This window comes from Solanum tuberosum, unplaced genomic scaffold, assembly GCF_000226075.1.
Source record: "Solanum tuberosum cultivar DM 1-3 516 R44 unplaced genomic scaffold, SolTub_3.0 scf00293, whole genome shotgun sequence".
Taxonomy (NCBI): Eukaryota; Viridiplantae; Streptophyta; class Magnoliopsida; order Solanales; family Solanaceae; genus Solanum; species Solanum tuberosum.
In genome coordinates, this window is record NW_006239222.1 from 80,082 (window position 1) to 106,060 (window position 25,979).

The window sequence follows — 25,979 nt, forward strand, 5'->3', positions numbered from 1 at the left end:
AAAATAAATATTTTGAACACCCTTGACACAATAAGTTATTGTAGCACAATGATCTTAGATGTCTCACATGAGTCCGTGCTTTATCGCGATCGCAAAGAAAAAATGATAATTATAATATGACGCTACATTTCATAAATAAATAAATTATAACTACATTTTATAATTAAACTCTAAATCATAGCTATTTATGAAATTTTCTCCCTCATTTCTCTTTTCCACTTGAGAAATGAGAATCCTTTATTTCACAAACTACTTAAAAGTTAAAACTATTTCACAACTTATTCATGTAGATGCTTTAAATAAAGGGAAAATTGAATGAAATAACAAATTATTAATTCAAATTAAATGTTATAGACATAGTTTATTTTAATTGTAATTCGCGGCAAACATTCCCTTTTTTCGCCATTTGACTCGGTATACAATTAGCAATTTTCGGTATACAATTAGTCATTTCTGTATAAAATGCGTTTGTGTTTGTATAAAGCGAGAGAAAAGTGTATATACAAATACAAATACATATATTTTCATCTTATACACTTATAATTATACAAATACAGATCTTATTATATAAATTACAATGCATAAATGAATTTATACAAAATTGAACAATTTGTATAAAATTAGATGTTTCTAGCGAATTATACAAATCAAAAGCTCCATAGCAAACATAAAATTTGCTATGGAGCGCAATTATACAAACTATAACTATAACATACAAAGTATGATTTTTATGTTTGCTATGAAAGTTGCTCATAAATAAAATATAAATAAAATGTAGTATCAATAATCTGATTTTTTTTCTTTTGCCTTATAACAGAAGATGATAATAATGTGGCCATCAATTCATTATCCAATGGAAATAAAGTAAATATTGGTATAATATAATTGAGCGTAATATTATATGTGTTGTCATGCAGTAGTTGTGTACTTTTAGATCATGTTTATCCCTAAATATTCTTGTTTATATATAGCTAAAAATACACGTATTCTTATTTCATATTTTATTTCACATAAAATAAACTATACACCTAATTAATCAAAAGCTCTCGGGTCTGAGCCCCTTTGGGTATGAAGTTGCCTTTGTTAGGAACGTTTTACCTCTTAATATGGAATTTTTCAACATGAATTTAAATTTAATCGAGCTTTAATACGGATATCGAACACCAAGCGAAAATAAAAAAAAAAAAACTATGCAAAAACAACCCCCTTTTCAACTCCATTAAACATAAAGTTAATTTATTTATTAAATGTCCTAATTTCAATCATTAGTGTGTAACTTTGATGAGTGATTTTGAAATTTCAACATAAAAGCAGTTGAAAAATTAAGTCTACCCTTTACTCCTTTTTTAGAATTTAAAAAAAGAAAATTTCATCAAACTTTAAAATATAATTTTCTTACCTTCATGCCACTAATTAACAAAAATCAAATGCTTACAATATGATAAGTCTTTGTATGTAATTCAAATATCTTTTTAAAATGAATTAATGATGAACATTTTAAAGAGTCATTTGATAACAAAAAAAATCATCTTTTTTTCGAATTTTAAGAAAACACATCTGATTATAAAATTTGAAATAAGTTGAATTCAAGAATTTAATTTTTTTTTAAAAACAACAAAAAAAGTCTTTTCATTTTTTTCACTCCAAACTACTTCAAAAAGGTAAAAAAAAAACAATTTAATTTGTATTCATAACTAAATTCAACTCTAATTTTCAAAAACTCATTTTTAATTTAAAAGTAAATATTAGTCCCTCTATTTCATATTAAGTAAATATTTTTAGGCTTTTTCATTGTTAAAAATAATTTAATTGCTTAAAGTTCAAGATGGATGTTTGAAATCTTTTTCAATTTTCCCTTCATTTGTTTAAGTTTTATATTTCTAGAAAATAAATTACACTACTTACAAAAGAACAGTAGTAGAAATTATGATTTAAATTATATCCTTGAATATTTTTCTTAATAAGTATACCTCGCCTCACAAATTCAATTAATATAAATTAGAGAGAATACTATTTTTTAAAAAAATTTCACGATGAAAAATGATCAAACGTGCTATTAAAAGATTGTTTTACGACTATTAAGATTCTTCCTTATCCAATAAAAAATGAAGTCATCCATCCGACAAGGCGAAACGGGTACGGGTCGAATAAAACAGGTATGGTCGGAAAAGATGGCGCGCTGAAATACAACACAACATCTCCTAACATCTCCTCTTTCACCGGTTCCCCAATTTTAACGGAATTTACAATTTCTCTCTCGAAACCTCTTCTTCCATCTTTATCTCTTCTCCAGGTAAACAAAACCCATCCAAGATTCAATTTTTCCATTCTTTTTTTCCCTCAGAAAGGTGAGGTTTTTCAAGATTAAATACCCATTTTTGTTAATCGTTTTGAAATAGCCTGCAGCACCATTGTTTTGTATTTATTTGTTTCTTTATAAAGATTGGTGTTTGCAGGTCAAAGATTGTATCTTTTTTAATGTATAAGGTTTGTTTTTATGTTTATCTTGGTGGGTATTCTTGAATTTGAGGGAATATGCATCATAGCATTTTTTCAACTATGCGTAGTTTGAATATGATGGAGGGATGTAAGGGAACCCAAGTCTATGCCCTTAATCCGTCTGGTACAACAACAACCACCAATGGGTTTGGTGGTGGTGGTGGTGTAGGTGAGAAGTTTTTACAGAATTTGTTGGCTAATCCTGTTAGGTCTAGATCGGATCGTAATTTTCCAGCTAGTCAATCGAAAGATGAGGTTAATATGGGTGTTTTAGCTGAAGCCCTTGCTAGTTATGGCCTGCCAAAAACTGATCTGCTTGAGCCTCAGATTGAGTTTTGTTTGAAACCTATGAATTTTGTGGAGACATTAGCTGATGTTTATTGTAGGATGGAGGGTTGTGCTCAGTTTGGCAAGTCAAAGATGTTTCTTGAGCAATGTGCTATATTTAGGGGATTACCGGATCCTAAATTGTTTAGGAAGTGCCTTTTGTCTGCTAGGTTACATGCTGTTGATGTGCACACCAAAGTTGTTCTTTCTGCGTGGTTGAGGTTTGAGCGAAGGGAGGATGAGTTGATTGGTGTATCAGCCATGGATTGTTGTGGGAGAAGCATGGAATGCCCTGGCAGTGCTTTGGTGACGGGGTATAATCCTGAATCAGCTACTGATCCTTGTATGTGCCACCGGGGTGAGGATACTGAAATTAACATGGATGAAGAATGCTCCACTTCATCGAGTCGTGGAAATGAGGAAGAGGATTTTGACATGTCATTTTGTATTGGGGATGATGAAGTCAGGTGTAGGAGATTTAACATAGCATCACTTTCTAGGCCATTTGAAGTCCTGCTCTATGGTAGCTTCATGGACTCGCGACGGGAGAAAATAAATTTTTCGAATAATGGGATTTCTGCAGAGGGGATGAAAGCTGCTGAGATGTTTAGCAGAACAAAAAGTGTGGACTCTTTCAACCCTGATATTGTCCTAGAGCTCCTGTCATTAGCCAACAAGTTCTGTTGTGATGAGATGAAGTCTGTTTGTGATGCGTATTTGGCATCTTTGGTCTTTGACATGGATAGTGCTATGTTGCTTTTTGAATATGGACTGGAGGAGAATGCATATCTTCTAGTGGCAGCATGTTTGCAGGTATGTTTAAGGGAACTTCCAAATTCAATGCATAATCCAAATGTGTCAAGACTCTTCTGCAGTTCAGAAGGTAAGGACCGATTATCTTATGTAGGACACGCTTCCTTTCTGCTCTACTATTTTCTGAGCCAAGCAGCTATGGAGGATGACCTGAAATCAAACACAACAGTAATGCTGTTGGAAAGGATGGGAGAATGTGCAAGTGAAGGCTGGCAGAAGCAACTAGCATTCCACCAATTAGGTTGTGTGATGCTTGAAAGAAAAGAGTACAAGGATGCACAGAAATGGTTTGAGGCAGCTGTTGAAGCTGGTCATGTTTATTCCTTAGTAGGCATTGCCAGATCCAAATACAAGCGTGGTCATATGTACAAGGCATATAAGTTGATGGACTCCCTCATCTCTGATTATACACCTTCTGGGTGGATGTATCAGGAGCGATCAATGTATTGTCAAGGAAAAGAAAAGACGATGGATTTGAGTACAGCTAGTGAACTGGATCCAACTCTTTCTTATCCATATAAGTACAGAGCGGTTTCAAAGGTGGAGGAAAATAGACTTGGACCAGCTATTTCTGAGATCAACAAAGTACTTGGCTTCAAGATTTCTCCTGACTGCCTTGAGCTTCGTGCTTGGTTTTTAATTGTCCTGGAGGAATATGAAGGAGCTTTAAGGGATGTTAGGGCACTATTGACTTTAGATCCCCATTACATGATGTTCCATGGGAAGTTGCAAGGTGAACACTTGGTGGAGCTTCTAAGTCATAATGTTCAACCGTGCAGTCAGGCTGACTGCTGGATGCAACTATATGACCGATGGTCCTCCGTAGATGATATTGGCTCCCTAGCTGTTGTCCACCATATGTTAGCTAATGATCCAGGGAAGAGTCTCTTAAGGTTCAGGCAATCTCTCCTGCTTTTACGGTATGCACACATTTTGTTTCACTATAATAATCATATTATTCGGTATATTCATCTTTATGTGCTGTCTGTTTCCTTTCAGCCGCTATGAAGGATTTTAAGCTCTACTGGTTTATAACTTTAGATTAAGTATATAATTCTAATATATCAATTTTTTTCCCGTGAGAGGGAATATGGAAATCGATGAATGATTGTAAAAGTTAGATGCTTCCCTCCTTGTTTCATATAAAGTTGACTGTAACTACAAATATTCTGGTCCACTGTGCACTTAGCGCACAACAAAAACTTACATACACAACTTGATTTCTCATGCTTTAGAAGCTGAATGTGAATATCTGGGAGGTGTATGGAGTTTTTTTCTTTTTGCGCTCCTTGGGACTGATGTGCACTTGTTTATAGATTAAATAGCCACAAGGCAGCAATGCGTAGTTTGAGAGAAGCAAGAAACCAAGCTACCTCCGAGCACGAAAGGCTAGTCTACGAAGGATGGATATTATATGACACAGGTTATCGTGAAGAAGCAATTGCTAAAGCTGAAGAGTCTATCTCTAACCAGAGATCGTTTGAAGCCTTTTTCCTGAAAGCATATGTGTTATCAGAAACAAGTCCTGACTCTGAATCTTCGTTGTATGTCATACAACTGCTTGAGGAAGCTCTTAGGTGCCCTTCAGATGGTCTTCGGAAAGGCCAGGTGAGTGTCCCTTTCAGTCAGATACTAATTCACGAATTCTAGGAACCAAAAACATTTACTTGAAAACTACATTGCACTGCAGGCTCTCAGTAATCTGGCAAGTGTCTATGTAGATGTTGATAATCTAGATAATGCGATTGATTGCTATACAAATGCACTGAATATTAAGCATACACGAGCCCATCAGGGTCTGGCACGTGTTTACCATCTAAAAGATCAGAGAAAATTAGCTTATGATGAGATGACAAAGTTGATTGAGAAAGCAAAATCTAATGCATCTGCTTATGAGAAGCGGTCTGAATACTGTGATCGTGAGATGGCAAAAAGTGATCTTAGTATGGCGACAAAATTAGATCCCCTACGAACATACCCATACAGATACAAGGCAGCTGGTAAGTTACCCTTGGCTTATTTTCGTACCAAGTAATCGTTGTGTTCTGTAGTTTTCTGACTGCTTTCTTACATGTAGCAGTGGAAATTCTTTTGGCCAGCTGATTGTAAGATTCTCTTTCTTTAAGCTATAGGTTGGTAGTGCATATGTGAAAATGAGGTTTCACCAAAGTCCACATGAGTCCTGTACTTCAACATGTTTATAATTACGGAAAGATCACTCAATGGTAATCTAAACATGTTTTCACGTCAACCCCAATATTACACAACTTTTGTTAAACAACCGCAGTTTCCAAGGACTTTTAAAATATAGAACATTGACCTTTAAATTGGTTATAGTAGCTGATTAAAAAAAAAATAAAAAAATTGGTTATAGTAGCAACAGCTTCTAGATGATTATAATGGGCATTATCTGATTGTTCTTTTGGATTCACATGATCTTTTCTTGTCCAATCAAGTCTCACTGCCTGTTCTTTTGGATTCACATGAGCTTTTCTTGTCCAACCAAGTCTCACTGCCCAGAGAGTGGATATAAGTGGTGACAGTCGAAAAAATATTCCAGTAAATTAGTGAATCTTGGCATTTCAACTTGTATTTCACAGTCCTAACTTGAGACCAATATGGAAGAAGACTTTTTCTTGGAAAGAATGTCTTCCAATTGTAGGACTCACAGTTGCATCCAAGCATTCATAGCTTGATTTTGTTTGCAAACTACTGTCATGTGAATGTGAAGTGTAAAACTGCATAGCAACAGTCAGGATTAAAGTGGCTCTGCAGTTAAGCTGATCTAGAATGGTACAATTATGCAAAGAAATTTAGCTAAACCTCTCTTCATTTGTTCCCCTTAATTTTAAATAAGGGTAAAAATTGTACTTGTGCTTGTGAAGTCCTAAACTTGTAATTCAACTGAGTAGTTATTTTCACAAGGACACACTACATCAAATTCATCTGTCAGTTTCTCATTGGTGGAGCTATTAGAGTTTACAGTCCCTAGACTCTTTTGCTCTGACTAGTGTCTTAAAACGGTCCCTTTTAATTTCCTTTGCTTCTTTTGGCATCACTATATGGGAATTTGATTTCTGGAACAAACCTATCTGTTTGATTGGTGAAATATTTTGGGTGATTGGTGAGTCATTTTGAATTGCCTCTTGACTCGTGCATGCTTGCGTTTAGATAGGTTAGATACTTCTTATATTAGGAGAATTATTGTTAAGGATCAGAAAGGGAGTGAAACCTCGATCTAATCTTACACGTGCAAGGACATTCTTAGCAAGTTAGACCTTTATGCATGTATATATTTTTAAGATTTTTGTATCGGCCTTAAGACTGCAACATCATCTGGTCAAGCTTCACAGAAGAATGGAAAATGCAATTTCGAAAAATAAGTTTGTCATGTTCCCTGGTTAACTTGTCTGAGGTTACGAAGTTTGGAATCAGTTCCTCTTTTTCCTTCTCAGCATTATTTCCCCCCTAGATTGTACAATGTCTCCTAACACCCAAACTCTAGGCCATTCAGCTGAGTGAACTGACCTAGAAGTGCTAGAGTAGTGTTAACTGAACGTGGATCAGTACATGACATGAAATATTTTGTTCTAGGAAAAGCGCAGCCCTATGCATTGTGCCTGGCTCCCCTACCCCCACTTTGTATTTCGCTTACTGCAGAAACCTCATATCTTAATGTGTATTAATGTACTATATTATGCTACAAGTTTTTGAATGAGAAAGTAATACTGGAAAATGCCTGTTCAGTTCTGATGGATGACCACAAGGAAGCCGAGGCTATAGCAGAGCTAACAAAAGTCATTTCTTTCAAGCCAGACTTACAACTGCTCCATCTTCGAGCAGCATTTCATGATTCAATGGGTGATCTCACTTCTGCAATTCGAGATTGCGAGGCAGCCCTGTGTCTTGACTCCAGCCATACAGACACACTTGACCTCTATCAGAAAGTACAGCAACGAGTTAAAGAACAACCACCAACGTGAAGGGAGCAAAAGACATGTATTGAGCTTCTTCTTGGTGATTGTTGTTTGGAAGTGGGTACCTAAGTTTTTTATGGTGCACACAGGGCCAATACATAATCATGTATGGAGCTCGCTCGAAAATTTTCATGACTTAGAGAAATTCAAACTAGATCTGCACATTGGCCATTATGCATGCTCAATAGCAGCAGCAAAGAGCAAGAAATTAGAAATCAAAATGTACATAACTTTTTTGGTCAACCATAGTGAAATATTTGTGAATTTCATAGAGCAGAGTTCTTCAGATACTTGTTTTTGTCCCATTGCAAACTTTGTTGAGACACTTCATTTATGTGCTGAGAGAGTGTTTTCTAACTTCTTCTACACTTTTTTAAAAGTATGCACAAGCTTCACTCACAAGCTTTATGTGAATGCTTTTTCTTTTGGATTCTCACATGAGAGGATCAAAATTCTAATTTTCATTGTATTATATGAAAAGGATTCAAGTGAAAAATGAGATGGTCTTGTTTCTGTTTTTCCTTTTATGTTTCCAAGATCACTTTCTATGCAGCCTATAAATTTGACTGAGTTAAACTTCTAATTACACAAGTCACCTAAAAGATAATAAATTATTAGTATGATTTATGAAGCAGATAAATGCTATAACAAGCCACCTAGCTACTTGTCATGATTAGATTTAGAAATAAAATAAAGGATAATTTTGGGAAGATGGTGCAAAAGATTTAAAAAAAAAGGAAAAACCACATAATTACACCACCATTACTATCATAAATATTAATTCACTCTATAGTTTGAAATAATTATATGTCTCACTAAATAATTTATTTTGTACTAGATCTTTAGTCAAATACACTACTCTTTAGAGTCAAATAAACTACTCTTTTAGAATTCAAGTTAGATACATGCAAGTGAAAGAGTCAACATGTATCTTTTGAAACCAGATACATTCTGAAAAACAAATACATAAGGACAGAGACAAGCGAGAGAGTCAACATGTATCAAAGATATATTCTAAAATATAGATACACAGGGAGAGAGGCAAGCAAGAGAGGAGAGGGGTGAGCGGTAGAATTAGTGTATCCTAGATACATGCAAATCACACGTGTATATCGTGTATTTGGAATGAATTATAACTGATTTGACTTGCATGTATCCGAGATAAATGAATCTGAAAAAAAAATATGATACAAATGATAATTCGAAAATTAAAGTGAAGAAGCCTAATTGGATCGATTCTAAATCAATGGCATTTGTATTGTTTTTTTTAATTTGGTCAAATAGTGCAAAAAGGGTTACAAATATTTACTAGGCGACTGTAAAACAAATTACTGCCTACTAAAAAAAAGAGTAATAGAAATTTTGCTCTACGATTAGGGTCGGATACAAAGTCATAAGTGAATCCAAGATTAAATTTGATGCGTTCCGCCTCTAAAATCCAACCAATTTAAACCTTTGAAATTATTGGTTCAAAATTTAACATTTGTTAATATTCTACTATTTTTTTACATAAAAATATATTTTTTGTACTAAAAATCTTCCTTTAATGCAAAAAAAAAAAGTGTAATCATTCATACTTCAAGATATTCTGGCACTAGCACAAAAGTACATTTAGAAGCCATGTGGCATAAAAATGTTTCTTCTCTTGAGTAACCTGTGACATGACCAAATAAATGTTACACTTTTTTAGCTCAAACTCCACGAGAAGCCCATAGTTACAACTATTCATAATTATGACTAAACTTTTTAAACCTTATTCACACAAATAACCACACAAAGTGTTCAACTTTTCTTATTTTCTCCATTTGTTATACATCCAATATCTCTAAATCCATGGAAAAACAACTAGAAGTAGAAGAAGAGAGAAGAGAAAAATATACAAGAAAATTAGATTTTAGTGCTCCTCTTTTGTCAACTAGACGTTCTAGTGAAAAATCATTTTCTTGTCCAAATCAACTTTCAATTGATATTTTTAATAGAGTGCCATTTTCTTGGGAACAAAGCCCTGGAAAACCAAAGGAAATGAGGTTAGCAACAAACATTGAAATTGTACCACCTCCAAAATTGCCACCATGTATGTGGCATACAACAAAAGATCAATTATTAGGTACAAGTTGTACTACTACAACTACTAAATCATACGATGAGGTCTATGATGGCGATATCGACAATGATGATCATGATGATATAAGGAATATTGAGAACCATGATGCATTCTCAGATGCTCTTGATGTTTTTTCGTTAGGGGATGAGTCGATAGACGACATGATTAATGATGAGACGGAATATAGAATATCGAATAAGGAGGTTGTTCATGAGGAATGTTATGATTGGTGCACCAATAAGCCAGCAGTACCAAATTTCATCATTCAAAGATTTCTTAAAGATGCAAAGGAACTAGCTATTTCATCTGCCTTGGAAAATAATAGGAAGAAATTACTAGAGGATGAGCAAATTAATGGAAGAAGACCATGTAATTTTTCTCCTAAGGCAACAGTATCATGTGGATTTGACATGTTTATTCCATGGAGGATAAAACCCAAGCCATGTTGTGTGAAGAATAGTGTAGTGGCAGCTTCTCCAAGAATGAGACCTCAATGGAGCAACAAAGACAAGCATGCATTAGATGCAGATCCAAAATTTTAATAACATGTGTATATGTGTACCTTCCGCTGATCGAGGATGTGATCTTAGATAGAAGGCTATAAGGCTATGAAGGACTCGGATTAGGGTAAGGCTAGTAGATAGTTGAGAGTTGTCTCACTTATCCTTCCATACTAGTAGTCGTAGTAATTTCTTGGTCTTTGATGAATTATGTTGCTATATTTGTTGTTTCTTGTAGTTCGATTATATATATTATTATTTTGTTGTAGTTATTGTTCTTTTCTCATAATGTTTTGTCATACTATCTTTTTTTTTTGTCGTGACTTCTTCACTCCGTTATTCTTTTTCCGAACAGAGACAAGCATGCATGCGCATCAGATGCGGATCCAAAATTTTAATAACATGTGTATATGCACGTACCTTCAGCTAATCGAGGATGTGATATTAGATAGAGGGCTATGAAGGACCCGAATTAGGGTTAGGCTAGAAGATAGTTGAGAGTTGTCTCACTTATCCTTCCATACTAGCAGTCGTAGTAGTTTCTTGGTCTTTGATGAATTATGTTGCTATATTTGTTGTTTCTTGTAGCTCGATTATATATATTATTATTTTGTTGTAGTTATTATTCTTTTCTCATAATGTTTTGTCATGCTATCTTTTTTTTTTGCCATAGCTTCTTCACTCCGTAATTCTTTTTCCGAACAGAGACGAGCATGCATCAGATGCATATCCAAAATTTTAATAACATGTGTATATGCACGTACCTTCAACTGATCGAGGGTGTGATCTTAGATAGAAGGTTATGGAGGACACGAATTAGGATAGAAAGCTAGTAGATGGTTGAGAATTGTCTTACTAATCCTTCCATACTAGGAGTCATAGTAGTTTCTTGATCTTCGATTCCTATTACTATAAGTTGTTTCTTGTAGTTCGATTATATTATTATTATTTTGTTGGATTTGTTGTTCTTTTTGCAGAGTACTTTATTATGTTATCTTTAGTATTTTGTCAGGGGTTCTATATTTCCGTATTTCCTTTTCTCGAACTGTTTTCTATGATTTTTCTTGAGGTGAATAATCCCCCCTCTCTCGTCTCACTCCCCCTCTCTCTATCTCATCTTCATATATAGTTTCTCTTCTTCTTTAATTATTGTTCACTTTTTTTTTATAACCTGGTAGCTAAAGATTGTATTTATAGAATGTGTATAGAAAATGTATAATTACCTTATGTAATATGTATTTGTATAGGAATTCTATAGAAATAATTTAATATTATTATATAAAATATGTATATGCATAGATTGAGTCTAGAAACGCCTACGGTAGCATTGTTGTATAAAAATGGGGTGAAACTTTGCTTTTAAAATCAACCCCCTCCCGAACAATAATCAAATTCCCCCTCTTTATCTTAATTATATCTTTAAAATGTTTATTATATTTTTTCATTATCAACTTTATTTTTTACTTCTTTAAAAATCATGATATTTTTTTAATTCTTTTAAAAAAAAATAAAAATTACCCAGTATAGCTGGGTCGTGTTGTATTTATGAGATACAAAACAAGGAGGGGGGCTGAAGCCTTACCTCCATTACAACACCACGGTGAGCTAGTCACCTCAGGAGCCAGAAGATCATAATCTCAAAGGAGGATATAATCTTCTGGCAGATTCAAATATATACAAATCAACTAACAAAAAAATTAGCCTTATCAAATTGTTAATTCATTTATACTTTTACGTGGAGTCTTTTTCATCGAAAATTGATAAATTTTTTGGTTAGTTGGATTGTGAATCATTTATGTGAAGAAGATTAAAGGTTAAGAAAAATAAAGAAGATTATGGAAGAGAAACCCTTTTGACTACCCAAAATATTTTCAAGATTTCTTGAAACTATAACTCCACATTGATAAGTACACCCCTTTCTTGGTAAAAAAACAGTTTTATCAAAAAAGGAATAAACTAATTATGATCCCCAAAAGGTCTATTAAGCCTAAAAAAGGGGGAAAAATAAAAGTAATGAATCGTGTGTATTTGAAACTGTTTAGGAGAGAGAATATTTGGTAAATATTAATATCCTAATTATACTCCATATAAAAGGCATGAAATACTAATAGTATGAGAGAGAAAAATCTGTAAAACAAAATTAAAATAAATACAAAAATTAAATGTTTTGTTATGTATGTATTTTAAAAACTTAGTTTGTAATTAAATATAAGTATATTGATATTTTGTTAATAAAAGTCTTAAGTAATATATTTTTGTAATTTTCCCTATTTTTCTAAAGCCAAATTCGACCCAATATTCAGATCAATATACTCGACCCTGAAAGTCCACACAGTCATAGCCCATTACATTTCATCTGTTCCATTCATTTTGTATATAGCATAATGTTCATTTGTTCCTTTTCTTAGATGCTTCTAGAATTTGTATAGGTGTACAAAGTAGTTAGATAAGAGATAAGTTTGTTAGCTCTTCACATTAATTTACAGTTCTGCCATTTTGTATTAGATTAAATAGCTGATTCTAATTCAATGAAAATCACTCAGAAAATTTCCCACATTTGCTTTCACTGTTCTTCTATTCTTCTACATGGTATCAGAGCACCATTGAAGATCCTTCAGTCTCCATATCTTCAATGACTAATTCTTCTACCACTGAGTTGATTTCTCCTTCTGTTGTATCCAAAATTATGGATCAAAACAGTCCCTATTTCCTTCATCCTTTTGATTCACCAGGGATGTCCTTGGTAAACTCCACCTTTGAAGGAAAGGGTTATGGAGGATGGAGAAGATCCATGCTCATCGCTCTTTTAGCTAAAAACAAGTTGAGCTTCACTAATGGAAGTTGCAAGTCCCCTACTGCCAGCAGTCCAGATCTGCAGTCATGGAACAGGTGCAACGACATGGTCACCAACTGGCTGTTGAATTCACTCTCTAGGGATATTGCTGATAATGTCCTCTACTTCAAAACAGCTGAAGAACTGTCACGACTCGAAATATAGCCAATCGATCCTAACATAAGGTATCTAATCAAAGTAAAGTAGGAAACTGATGCCCACCCCCAATTCATTCCAATCGACATGCTTTTACATAATTAAGCTCAATCTAAAAGAAAGGAAGTCATAGCCTACCTTAAGGCCGATCGCGCGCGTTCCAAATCACTTGCCGGAGCTTTTCCTTTCCGAACTACCCTTGAACACTGCCACTCTATCGAATATAGAATCACAACGTTAGTACGGTCGTTTAGACACCAAAATCACAACAAACGGAGACGGGTCAAATTTGGAGTCAAAATGAGAATCGTGGGACCCGCACCAAACTGTTCGGATTTAACTCCGTCAAGAGACCCAAAACAGTACCCAAAACTTCTGTTCCAAAATGGAACACAATTAAGGGCTCAAAACGCAGCAAAACCCAACATGCAAGGAAAAATCACATTTTTATCAACTTAAAAGAAAATATGCAGCAGTCTAAACTCGAAAGTTACGAGAATCGAAAAGTGCCCAACACTCCTTCATACTCTACGACAAAACCATGACAATTCCCAACACGTGGGACTTCGAATAACCCAAAACCGAGCTAAAATGAGTGAGATATGACCAAAACAAGGATGCCAAAAACAAAAGCTCGAAAAAAGGCCTAACAGTCAGGTTTATAACCAAATTTACCTCGAACGACGTGCATTCGACAACTTCCAACACTCTACAGCGAAACCACCGAAAATACGAAGCTCCTACACTTCGAATCGCCTAATTCGGTTGAGAGATGAGAGAGTTATGAGTGTTTTAAGTTTGGAAAGGGTTGCTTATATTTCTACATTTATAGCAGATTTTTCTGCAATTTCTTTCCAAAACTTAAAAACTCCGACGGGGTGCTCCGAACTCGTTCATAACCCCGTACACATAAAGGAGATATACAACCATACCAAATTTGATATTCCGAACTTAATGGCGCAGTTGAAATTTCCATAAGAACTCATCTTGACAAAAAGTGGTCCCACACTCAAATGCCATTTTAAGTCAAAAACCACAAAAGGGCTCGAAATTTTTTTGGAAACCTCGGGACACAAAAGAAGGGTCAATCTAGACCAAAATAGACATTCCGGAGCTAACCGCGCTGACGGAATTCTCATCCGAGCATGTTTACTCAGAATGTTGACTAAAGTCAAAGTTAGGCTTAAACTTAAAGTTAAAACGCCTAATCGCACCGACTCACACTGAAAACCTTGGGAGTCATGTCGATCATGTAACTAGCCTAAAATGACCCTTCCGAAGCTGATGGAATCTTCAGAATTGGATTCTGATGTCATCTTCTTGAACTTTTGATAAAAAATGATCGTTCAAGGTTCATAAGCTCTAAAAACACTAAAACTCTCACAAAAGTCAAACGAACGACCAGGTTACAAAACTGTCAGTCCTAACAAGTTATAAATGACTTAGGGTCGCTACAAAAATGCCCTAAACGACACATTACAGAAATGACCAGGAGGGTCATTACAAGAACTCTGGAATGATCTTGAGATCAGGTTTAGGCAATCAAATGGAGCCCAGCTCTTTCACCTGCAAAAAGAGATAAGTGATTTCTTCCAAGGATCACTCAACATTGCAGCTTACTATACCAACATCAAGGGGTTATGGGATGAACTTGATACCTTGAACACTAAGGCCATTTGTTCTTGCACTTGTGATTGTGGTGGAAAGGAGAAAATGGTGAAGGCACAACAAGATGAGAGGCTCATTCAATTCCTTATGGGGTTGAGTGAGGCCTATGTTGCTATAAGAAGAAACATCTTGATGATCTCTCCCTTGCCATCTGTCAGCCTTGCTTACTCTCTCTTCATTCAAGATGAGAAACAAATAGAGAAATATGTTTCTTCTTAGCTGCAGTAAATCATTCTTCTTATTTGGTGGCTGATGGAAATGGACCACCGCAGTATCCTCGACATGGGAACATGTTGCAAACATTTGAATACAAGTCTAAGAAGGGTAATTCATCATTGATTTGTTCCCATTGTAAGAAAGTAAGGCACTCTGTTGACAAGTGCTATAGAATCATTGGTTTTCCCAATGATTTTAAGTTCACTAAGACCAAAAGGGATCCAAATACGATTGGGAGCAATGTTGTGGTACCTTATGAATTACCTTGTTTTCCCAGTTCTCTCCCCAATTTTGCAGGCAATACTAGAAGTCAGTTGACTCAGGAACATGTTTCTCTGTTGATTCATCTATTGAATCAGGCCAAGGTCACTCAACCAGATGTTGACCTTGCCAACCAAAGTGCAATAGTTGCTATGTTGGTAACCCTTCCACCTCATGCTTACTCTCCTTTAATTCTAAACCATGGATTGTAGATTCGGGTGCATCCCAACACATGTGTTCTGATTCAAACATGTTTCACGCTCTTGAAGCTCTATCTCAACCCATTAATGTTACTTTACCTAATTCCTCTAGTGTGAGAGTCACCCATTCATGAATTGTTGTTTTTTTCCTGATTTTTTTATTCATAATGTTCTATATATTCCTTCATTCAATTTAAATCTTTTATCTGTGCATAAGATGTGCATTCAATTAAGTTGTTTCATCTACTAAAATGTGTTTTGCAGGCCCCTTCACTGAAGAAGCCTCTAGTTCTTGGTGAAGCTAAGAATGGTCTCTATCAATTATTTTCTTCAAGCATCAAGTCTCAAAGTCATTCTAACAAAGCTGCAGTTTCCCTTTCTAGTCATAGTTTTCCTTCTTGTAATTCCCTATCTAGTAAAGATAGTTCAGTTTTCCATTTATGGCATGTAAGGTTGGGGCATCTCCCTGTTTCATCAATGAGCAAACTGTTTACTTTTCTAAATCTGATTCTAATTATACTTGTGACGTTTGTCCTCTTGCGAGGCAAACCAAATTACCTTTTCCTATAGTACTATCAAAACCAAGACTATATTTGAATTAATTCACATTAACACATGGGGTCCCTATAGGAATTCAACTTACAATGGATTTAAATACTTTCTCACCATAGTAGATGATTTTAGCAGAGCTACTTGGACCTACCTTTTGAGTACCAAAGTTAATGCTTTCCCAATGCTAAAACAATATATTTTTATGGTCCAAAGGCAGTTTAATAGCAAAGTGAAATCCATCCGGTATGATAATGCCTTAGAATTGGGAAAGGGAACCATTGCATCTGAATTTCTTCTTTCTCAGGGGATTTTACATCAAACATGTTGCTTCTCCACTCCACAACAAAATGGAATTGTGGAAAGAAAGCATATTCATCTCTTAAAATCATCTAAAGCTTTGTTGTTCCAATCCAATGTTCCTATTTCCTATTGGGGAGAATGTCTCCTAACCGCTACTTTCTTAATTAACATGTTTCCCTCTAGAGTCCTCAATGGTAATACTCCTTATGAAATCTTGTTTGGTTCCCCTCCTAAGTACCATTTTCTTAAGACCTTTGGTTGTCTTTGTTATGTATCTACTTTAACCCAAAATAGATCCAAGTTTTCACCTAGAGTAGTTCCTTGTGTTTTCTTGGGGTATCCTCCTGGACAAAAGGGACACAAACTTTTATCTTTGGATTCCAAAAGGTTGTTTGTGTCAAGGGACGTCCATTTTCATGAATCTATTTTTCCTTTCAAATCCACTTCCTCTTGCAGTCCTATATTTTCCTCTTCTCTTCCTTTTCCAATATATGAATCTCCTGTGGTGATCCTATTCCACTTCAGGATCCTGTAATTAGCATCCCTTCAACCCAACTCGATTTTGTTGATTCTCCTAGTTTCTCTATCCATGAACTTGGTTCATCAACCAATTCCATTCAACCCGCTCCTCCTCATGTACCCATACATTCACCTAGAAAATCCTCTAGAACTCATAAGCAACCTACTTACTTGAATGATTATTATTGCAATAATGTTTTCCTCACTGATGTTACTTCTTCTTGTTTCTCTCCTCCCATCCATCCACCCATTTTCCCCTTTGCAACTTTGTCTTCTGCTAACCAACAAATGGTCACTTCTTCTTCTCCCATGGTTGAACCTAATAGCTATGCACTAAAGTTGGCAGGTGGCTAAGGATGATGAGATCAAGGCTTTGATTGCCAACAAGACTTGGGATGTTGTAGAGTTACCTAAAGGTAAAAGGGCTCTACCTTGTAAATGGGTTTATAAGGTGAAACACAGGTCTGATGGATGCATTAAAAGAGTTAAGGCTCGACTCGTGGTCCGTGGTGATATTCAAAGAGTTAGGATTGATTTTACCGAGACTTATTCACTTGTTGTGAAGATGACAACAATCGTCTTTTAGCAATTGCTACTAAGAAGGACTGGCCTCTTTATCAATTAGACGTGAACAATGCGTATCTCCATGGAGACCTAAATGAAGAGGTCTACATGAAATTTCCTGCAGACTTGGATGCACCTGGTCCATCCCATGTGTGTCGACTTAAAAAATCCCTCTATGGTTTGCGCCAAGCTTCTCGACAATGGTTTGCAAAATTATCAGCTACTTTATAGTTTAAAGGCTTTATTCCTTCCCTCAATGATTACTCCCTATTTTACAAGCATTCAGATGGTCTTCTCATTGTCATTGCCATTTATGTCAATGACATTATTATCACAGGTGATGATGTTGTCACGATCACTCAGTTGAAATTATTCCTTGATGATCAGTTTAAGGTCAAAGATTTGGGCTCTTTGCACTACTTTTTAGGACTTGAAATCTTCAGGAAAGCTCAAGGTTTGATTATCACCCAACGGAAATTCACTCTCGAACTACTCTCTGAGTTCGACTGTGATCATTTATCTCATGTCTTTTCTCCATTGGATCCTTTTATTAAGCTTTCCTCTCATTCTGGTGAACACATTGTTGATCCTACTTCCTATCATCATCTAATTGGTAAGCTCAACTATCTTACTCATACTCGGCCTGAGCTCTCATATGTTGTCCAACTGTCACAGTTCATGCAATAGCCTCATCTTTCCCACTTTGATCTTGCTCTACGTGTGGTTCGTTACCTTTACCTGAATCCTGGTCAAGGTTTATTCTTTACTACAGAACCTTTTGTCTCTCTTCTTGCTTTTTGTGACGCGAATTGGGGATCTTGTGTTGACTCGCGACACTGTGAAGCTTCTAACTCTAATTACCAACTCGGGACGTGGCTTTTATATTATTTTTGGTGGTTCACCCATCTCTTAGAAATCCAAGAAACATACCTCCAACTCTCCCTATTCATGTTCATTCCGATAGCCAGGCTGCCATACACATAGCCAAGAACCCGGTGTTTCATGAACGAACAAAACATGTTGAACTTGACTGTCATTTTGTTAGACAACAATTTCTTGCTGGTTTGATCTCACTTTCATATGTTCCTGCTCCATCTCAGCTTGTAGATCTTCTCACCAAACCTCTGTCTGGTCCCTCGCATCATAAACTTCTGGGCAAGTTGGGTCTCATTTTTCTCCCCTCCAACTTGAGGGGGGTTGTTGACAATGGTGATTCTCATCTGAAGCATAATGAAGCAGGAAATGAACTTCCTTGTTATGATGAACAAAAGGACCAGGTCGCAGGAGTTGTTCCTAAAGCCAAATTTGACCCAATGATCAAGACCCAATTTTCAGACCAACATACTCGACCCAGAAAGCCCACACAGTCATAGTCCATTACATTTCATCTGTTACATTCATTTTGTATATAGCATAATGTTCATTTGTTCCTTTTCTTAGATGCTTCTAGAATTTGTATAGGTGTACAAAGTAGTTAGATAAGAGATAAGTTTGTTAGCTCTTCACATTAATTTACAGTTCTGCCATTTTGTATTAGATTAAATAGCTAATTCTAATTCAATGAAAAGCACTCGGAAAATTTCCCACATTTGCTTTCACCTTTCTTCTAATCTTTTATAATTAATGGTAAGAAAAATAGCTTCTCTAATTTTACAGTTTCTCCAATAGATCAATAGAGAATAGCTAGAGTTAGTTCGCTTGTTATGGGGCTCGAACATGTGACCTAAGACACAAGTTCCTCAACCTTTGTGAATTGACCTACATGCACAGTAAAATACCTTGATATGTGATATATTTTTCCTTGCTTCCTCACTTAAATGGGTCACAAAGGACGCAACTCAACAAATTAAACCATAATAAAAGTCAATGCATATCCATCAAACTGTTGTCGTTGTTTCTTACAAGGATTAGCTATATTCCTTGTTATAGCTCGATAACATTGATTGTGCCAATATTTCGAAGTATCATGAAAAATAGTTGATTCCATAACAAGTAGGAATTACACTTGATTTGCTTTTAAAATGGTTTTCATCTCTCACTTGGTGATACATAACCAATGTACCTAGTTAGATTAACTTTAATATTATGAATGATAGAACAAATGTACTCTAAACATGATTAAAATATCCACTATTGTAGAAACTATTTTTAATTGATATAACAACGATGAGAAAATTTGTACTCTAATTTACTTTAGAATAGATATGACCTTTTTACACAAATATCATCCTCAATACTTTTATCTACTACATTTGTACTTTTGACCCCATCCTAGACTCGTGATGAAAGCAACTAAATTTGCTTTATGAGATGCTCATCCTTGTCGAGAATCATTGGTTATGTCAACGTTATTGACAATGTGAAAGACATTTCAGCCTTTGATATTTGACCAAATAAGTAAAATAAAGAGAAGAAAGTCTTACATAAACAATGTTGAGTGCAATTTAGCTTGAAGATGAAGACACCAAGCACTTGAACCAAAATAATTGTTCAGTTTCATGAAGTAAAAAGGACTAAAAAGATCTACAAACACTGCAGCTCAGCCTCTCACCGCCCACACCACACCTCAGCCTATTTAGGTCCAAAATCCCTAAATAGGCTATTTTGGAGTAAAATTTTCTTTTCTATTTAGGTCCAAATCCCGGATCCCTAAATCAATTCCAACTTGTCACAATTGCACCTCAGCCTCTCACCGCCCACACCACACCACACCACACCTCGCCACCTCCACCGCTCCGACCAGCAAACGCCGTCGAGCAACCTATCCCACCGCCGCTCCACCGGCGAACCACTCCCTCCTCTCTCCCCTTTCCCCTGATCACCTTCACTGTCCAGACAGCACCACCAGCTAATTAGAAACACGTTGTCCTCTTTGATGTGTTCCGAAAATCTCCGGTGAAGACGAACAGGTTTTTGAAGACAGAGGCACTGTGGAGGTTTGTTTCATACAAATTCATTCGGTATTGTGTTTCCAACATCTCCTCCATCCACTCTTTGTTAGAATTTCTGAAATATTCCTCTTAGTCGAAAATAATTCTAGCATTAGCTACTGATTTAGGTTTGATTATGATTTCTAATTGTAGTGAATTTGATTTTAGTTGATCCTTAATTATTTATTATTCTTCGTTGTAGCTTGTTCCGTATTATGCATGATAGATTGATTGATTTTGTACTTACATTCTCTGTATCGTATTAATTACGAATCCAGTTCCTAATTGGCAAGGACTGATCACTGGAAAAATCCCCTCAAGCTCTCTTTCTCTCCAAAATGTGAGGAGAAATCTCTCGAGCTCTCCTCCTCGTCTCTACAACAAGTCTTAACACTCAACGTTCCTTACCTTAGGCTCATTTTTGCTTTCCTCTCAATTTTACATATTACTCTAAGGCTCTCATATTGTGATGTTGTTGCAGCGGCTGGTTTTTGTCTCTCTTATAATTAATTGCCATATCACTGGTTAGTTCTCTTAACAATGCATTCGATACTTGCGTGGTAGTTTTGTATATCTTTAATTTAGCATTAGTTGGAAAGCTCGAATTCATTAGGTATTCTGTGAAATCAAACAGGTACACTTTCTCTTCGACTTATACAGGCTCCAATTATATAAATATTGAGGTTATGACTGGTTGTGAATCTGTTGTGTTTTAATTCTGTATTTATTCGTCCTATTTTCATAACTCTTGCTTTTTGGCTATGGATAATTAGGTTGTGTTATCATGGATTTAGCATGTTGCACTTTGGCTTTGGCTTAGATTTTCACTTTCTCTTCGACTTATAAGTACATGCTCTAATTATATAACTTTGGCTTTGGCTTAGCTTAGATTTTCACTTTTTTTTTTCCATTCATTCATTCATGGCTTGTAATAACTTGAATAAATGTTGTAACAAAAGAAGTTTGAGGTGGCTATCATGCTACTTTTTTTTTCATGTCTCATTTTCTCATTTCACTTTTACTTATTTTTATTCAAGTATTTAAATTCAAATTCAATTGTTAACTAAAGTAGTTTTTATTTTTCTTTATCTCATTGCTCAACTTCGCTTTTCATAATTTGAATTGGATATGACACTTTTATTTCTCACTATATATAAGCACTATCTCCTAACCTATAGTTAGTGGGAAAGTAATAGGAATTACGAGATTTAATCCTCATTTTTTTAACTAAGCCGACACATCCCTGAGAGTACTACTTACCAAAGGATTATGTATATTTATATGTAATATTTATGTGTTTGTATTTAATCAAATATTTCAATTATCCTTCAAATACTATTATTAATTTCTAAGAATGATCTCAAATAAAAAATATTTCTATGGTGGAGGAGAACAATTAATAATATCGTGGTATCATCCTTATAAAGAAACAAACATTTGAAGCGTCCTTAAATTCTCTTACAAATTGGTTTAAATTTGAAGTACTTTTAATGCTTACAAATCAACTTTTATATTTATGTTTTATCTCTTTTTTTGGGTTAGATTAGTTTACGTTCGACCTTTATTATTTTTTTCCGTATCTTTTGGTGTTGGTTCTCTTTCCCCGCTTATTTATTTTCTTAATTAATTATTGTCTTATTATTTAATATTTATTTATTTTAAGAAAGTTAGTTTTACATGTCTATATTATTTAATAATAAATAAGTTTAACTTGTCTTGTTATCTTATCACTTAAAACTTGTGTTAATTAATAATCACTTCGCCTATCGCTGTTAATTTGCTTTAAATAAAGTTTTGTCTTTTTTTTTTTTTTATTTCAATGGAAACCCGCAACCGCTACTTTTGGGTGTGCACAAGTTAAAACCCTCGCTCATATGCAATAGTTCACAAACAACATAGGAGAGGTAACCCGCACTAGGCAAACCCGATGCGATGAGCTCGACCCAGAAGGAAATCCTCATGCATTTGCTAGCAAGGGGTTTCGAACTTGAGACCTTCAACGTGGAAGTCCCAAGCTCAAATCACTTGACCACCTCGAAGGATTTAAATAAAGTTTTGCCTATTTTATCACATAGTTTACTTTAGATGATTTATGCCTTTAGATTGACTCAATTTTTTATTTTATCGCTTAGATAATAAAATGTTAGCTTGTTTACTCATCTCATCACATAGACAGTATATCAAGTAATTTAAGTTAACCTTTACCTATTTTGCTCTTTCTTATTGAATCAAGTTTTATAATATATATCATTTAGTCACTCCTTTAATTTAATAAAAATAGTGACCTTGTTTGCCACATACTTTTCCACATAATTCACAAGATCTGGCTGGGATCCGCATTTGTGGACTTCGAAAGGTGCCTAACACATTCCTTTTGAGGTAACTTGAACCCTTCCCGATCTTTGGGTGTGTTTGACCTTTAAATTAATTTTATTTGGTAGATTAATTTAGAATGATGCTCTAAAGCGCCTTTAATTGGTTAGGTGGTGATTCTCTCTTTTTAATCCTAAAAAGACTTGTCACGTTGTTGGATCTCATTTTGAGAAAAATGGGATGCGACAAAAATCATAAGGATACTCAATGATAAATATCTTCGTCCAAAACTCTTCAACCCCGTACTCCATAACCCACATACTTGTGTGACTCCTCAGATGATTACAAAACATAGAGAGATCATTTACCAACACACCGAGGCCTGACATGATAACAAAATTTCCTTCTCAACGTCAAGGTTTCTCCATTTCTCCCCATCTCCCATCAGCCAAGTCAACGAAAATGATGTCCTACTTTTATTACAAAAAATGAATATGCATGGTAGAAATATCTGAATGAAGCTTTCCATTCATAAACAAACCTGACTTCATAAATGGTATCCAATTCTGATAATCATCCAAACGACTCCAAGAATTGTTATTTAGACTATATATAATCCCACATCAAAACATGAATTGTTATAAAGCCTATATCAGATAATACCTACTACCTTATAATCATCATGAAACTCGTCTTTTAAAAAATCATACATGAAAAAGCAACCAATTATGGCACTCGACTAAGCTTCCCAATTGATGGATTTCATAAAAGCAATTATTTTCTCTCAATAATAAGACAAATCAATCCATTAACAAAACTTGTAACCTCAATTGAGTGATTTTGGGATTTGTTCGTAGGACAATCCGAGTCAATTGTTCATTTATAGAGTGCTAGAGTAATCATGTCATGTACCACATGATCATAAAGTAAAGAACTAACCGAACAATCCTTAAGATATTAGGTGGATTAAATAATAAGCCTATGACAGGTGTAACCCTTGTTATTAGCAGATATACTGATATGGGACTTGACAAATTGAAAGGCAAGAGATTAAATGAAGCCGGGATTTTTAAAATCCCTTAATTTTCATGAGGGATTTTACTGATAGTTTTAAGAGGATTTTGTAGATGAGATTTGCTAGCAGAAAAGGTAATTCGAAGCTTGAATCTTGAACTGAAGTAGAAGAAAATGGAGCACTACTAGTGGGTTTGCTCTGCTTTGGTTGTCGATGAGAGGCTTCATCTCACAAATTCTATTTGTGTTGCAGAAATTTGAGCTCTTCGAGAAGTCAACAAGGGTTTTGATGTTCTTCTGTGTAATTAGGAAATATTTTCAGAGATAATTACACAGAAGAACATCAAAAACCTTGTCTTTTTGAAGAACTCAAATTTTTGTAGCACAAATGAAATCTGAGAGAGATGAAGCCTTCTATCGCCAACCAAAGCAAAGCAAACACACTAGTAGTGCTCCATTTTCGTCTACTTCAATTCAAGATTCAAGCTTCGAATTACCTTTTCTGCCAGCAAATCTCATCAACAAAATTCTCTTAAAACTATCGGGAAGATCCCTCGTGAAATTCAAGCGTGTTTCAAAATCATGGCTTGATTTAATCTTTAGCCCTAAATTTGTCAAGTCTCACCTCAATATAACTGCTAATAGCAAGGGATACACCTGCCATAGGCTTATGTTAGGGTTTAATTCACCTAAATATCTTAAGGGTTGTTTCGTTAGTTCTTCACTTTATGACAATGTGATGTGCGAAGAGATCACTCTAGCACCCTATAAATGGATAATTGACTCGGATTATCCTACGAACAACTTCAAAAATTACTTTATTGAGGTTGTAGGTTCTACCAATGAATTGATTTGTCTTACTATTGAGAACAAAGACTTGTTTTTACGGAATCTGTCAATTGGGAAGATAAAAAAATACCTAGTGCTATAACTGGGTTTCTTTTTCAAGTATGATTTTGGATATAATGAGCTTCATAATGATTATAAGGTAGTGAGTTTTATCTGATATGAGCTTTATAACAATTCACATTATGATGTGGGAATTATATAATCTAAATATCAATTCTTAGAGCCGTTTGGATGATTTTCAGTTTGGGATAGTATTCATGAAGTGGCATATATTTGTGAATGGGAATCTTAATTGGGTTATTTCTACCACACATTCATTTTTTGTAATAAAAACTGAGACATCATTTTTGTTGAATTGGTTGATGGGAGAAACGGCAAAACGTTGTTGTAGATAAGGCAATTTTGTTTTCATGTCGTGCCTCAATGTGTTGGGAAATGATCTCTCTATGTGTTGTAATTATCCAAGGAGTTACGCAGTATGTGGGTTATGAAGGAGTACTACGTCAAAGAATCTTGGACAAAGATGTTTATCATTAAGTATTGTTTTGATTTCGTGGGGTATGATGTTTTGTCTCCGTCCTTTTGCATGTCAATTGAAAGTGAATTTATTGTTAAGATTGGATCAATTCTCATGATTTACAATTCAAATAATGAGATTTCCAAAGGTTCCCACTGTGATCACCTTGGTGAAACAAAAAACTACCTCGTTTGAGTATTTTGATGATTTCATTGAATATAAAATATTGTTTCCAAGCTAATAGCATATTTGATTTGTGACCAGAAGTTCTATGAGTTTCAGATATATTTTTAGCCTTTTCAATGCTTTGCCTTGTTTAAGCATAAAAATATGTCGATTAAAAGGTCCGCTTTTAGTTTTTGAGATCGAAAAATTATTCTGGGACTTTTGAAATTTTTAGCATGAATAATAGGATTGATTTGGAAAGTTTGGTGCAATTTTGATAAGCTGAGATCAGATTTTTATGACGACAAATGAAATAATTTTTTAACGAACAACAATGACTGGCTAAACGAGCACATAATTGAGTTTTGATTGGATGAAGCGATCCCTTTAATTATTTAAACTCATGAAAAATGAATCAATGCATTCCGAGGTTCTATGAGTGAATTATAGTCGTTTTAGTGAAAAATGATATTACTAGTGCAATCTAACAATACATTAAATTTCAGATTGTACTTATTTGGTATTTTGAATAATTATGGAGTTCTAGAGCTTAAAATTAAGTTATTTTCACATCATTTTCCTCTGTTTAACAAGGGGGTAAGTATCTAATCCTTATTTAGGTATCCTTCATTATTCCTTCGGTTGGTTTTCATTTTTATCCATGAGTTGGAGAAAAATTGAGGGGGGGGGGGGGGGGTTTTC

At 35.0% G+C, this 25,979-nt stretch overlaps 2 protein-coding genes and 1 long non-coding RNA gene across 3 annotated transcripts in view; all 3 read left to right on the forward strand.

The window, feature by feature from the left end:
- Window positions 1-2,105: 2,105 nt before the first annotated feature.
- Window positions 2,106-8,014, forward strand: LOC102599101 (ethylene-overproduction protein 1). Its single transcript, XM_006359486.2, has 4 exons — window positions 2,106-4,559; window positions 4,956-5,247; window positions 5,330-5,639; window positions 7,387-8,014. Exons 1-4 carry the CDS (start codon window positions 2,536-2,538, stop codon window positions 7,620-7,622), a joined length of 2,862 nt encoding a protein of 953 aa, XP_006359548.1. The 5' UTR covers window positions 2,106-2,535; the 3' UTR covers window positions 7,623-8,014.
- A 1,383-nt stretch (window positions 8,015-9,397) lies between these two features.
- LOC102604660 (uncharacterized) lies at window positions 9,398-10,416 on the forward strand. Its single transcript, XM_006359501.2, has one exon. It carries the CDS (start codon window positions 9,450-9,452, stop codon window positions 10,260-10,262), a length of 813 nt encoding a protein of 270 aa, XP_006359563.1. The 5' UTR covers window positions 9,398-9,449; the 3' UTR covers window positions 10,263-10,416.
- Window positions 10,417-20,192: 9,776 nt separating this feature from the next.
- The window catches only part of LOC102599424 (uncharacterized), a 6,357-nt gene continuing 570 nt past the window's right edge, over window positions 20,193-25,979 (forward strand). The window contains exons 1-3 of the long non-coding RNA XR_001475035.1: window positions 20,193-20,425; window positions 20,901-20,943; window positions 22,741-22,798. This is a non-coding gene — a long non-coding RNA (uncharacterized lncRNA). The remainder of the gene's footprint in view (window positions 20,426-20,900; window positions 20,944-22,740; window positions 22,799-25,979) is intronic.

What these genes read in the sequence shown, in the direction of transcription:
- LOC102599101 (XM_006359486.2), top strand. Translation starts at nt 2,536, where the DNA reads ATGCATCATAGCATTTTTTCAACTATGCGTAGTTTGAATATGATGGAG. An exon ending in CAATCTCTCCTGCTTTTACG is followed by an intron (nt 4,560 to 4,955) that starts GTATGCACACAT and finishes ACTTGTTTATAG; the next exon opens with ATTAAATAGCCACAAGGCAG. An exon ending in ATGGTCTTCGGAAAGGCCAG is followed by an intron (nt 5,248 to 5,329) that starts GTGAGTGTCCCT and finishes ATTGCACTGCAG; the next exon opens with GCTCTCAGTAATCTGGCAAG.
- LOC102604660 (XM_006359501.2), top strand. Translation starts at nt 9,450, where the DNA reads ATGGAAAAACAACTAGAAGTAGAAGAAGAGAGAAGAGAAAAATATACA.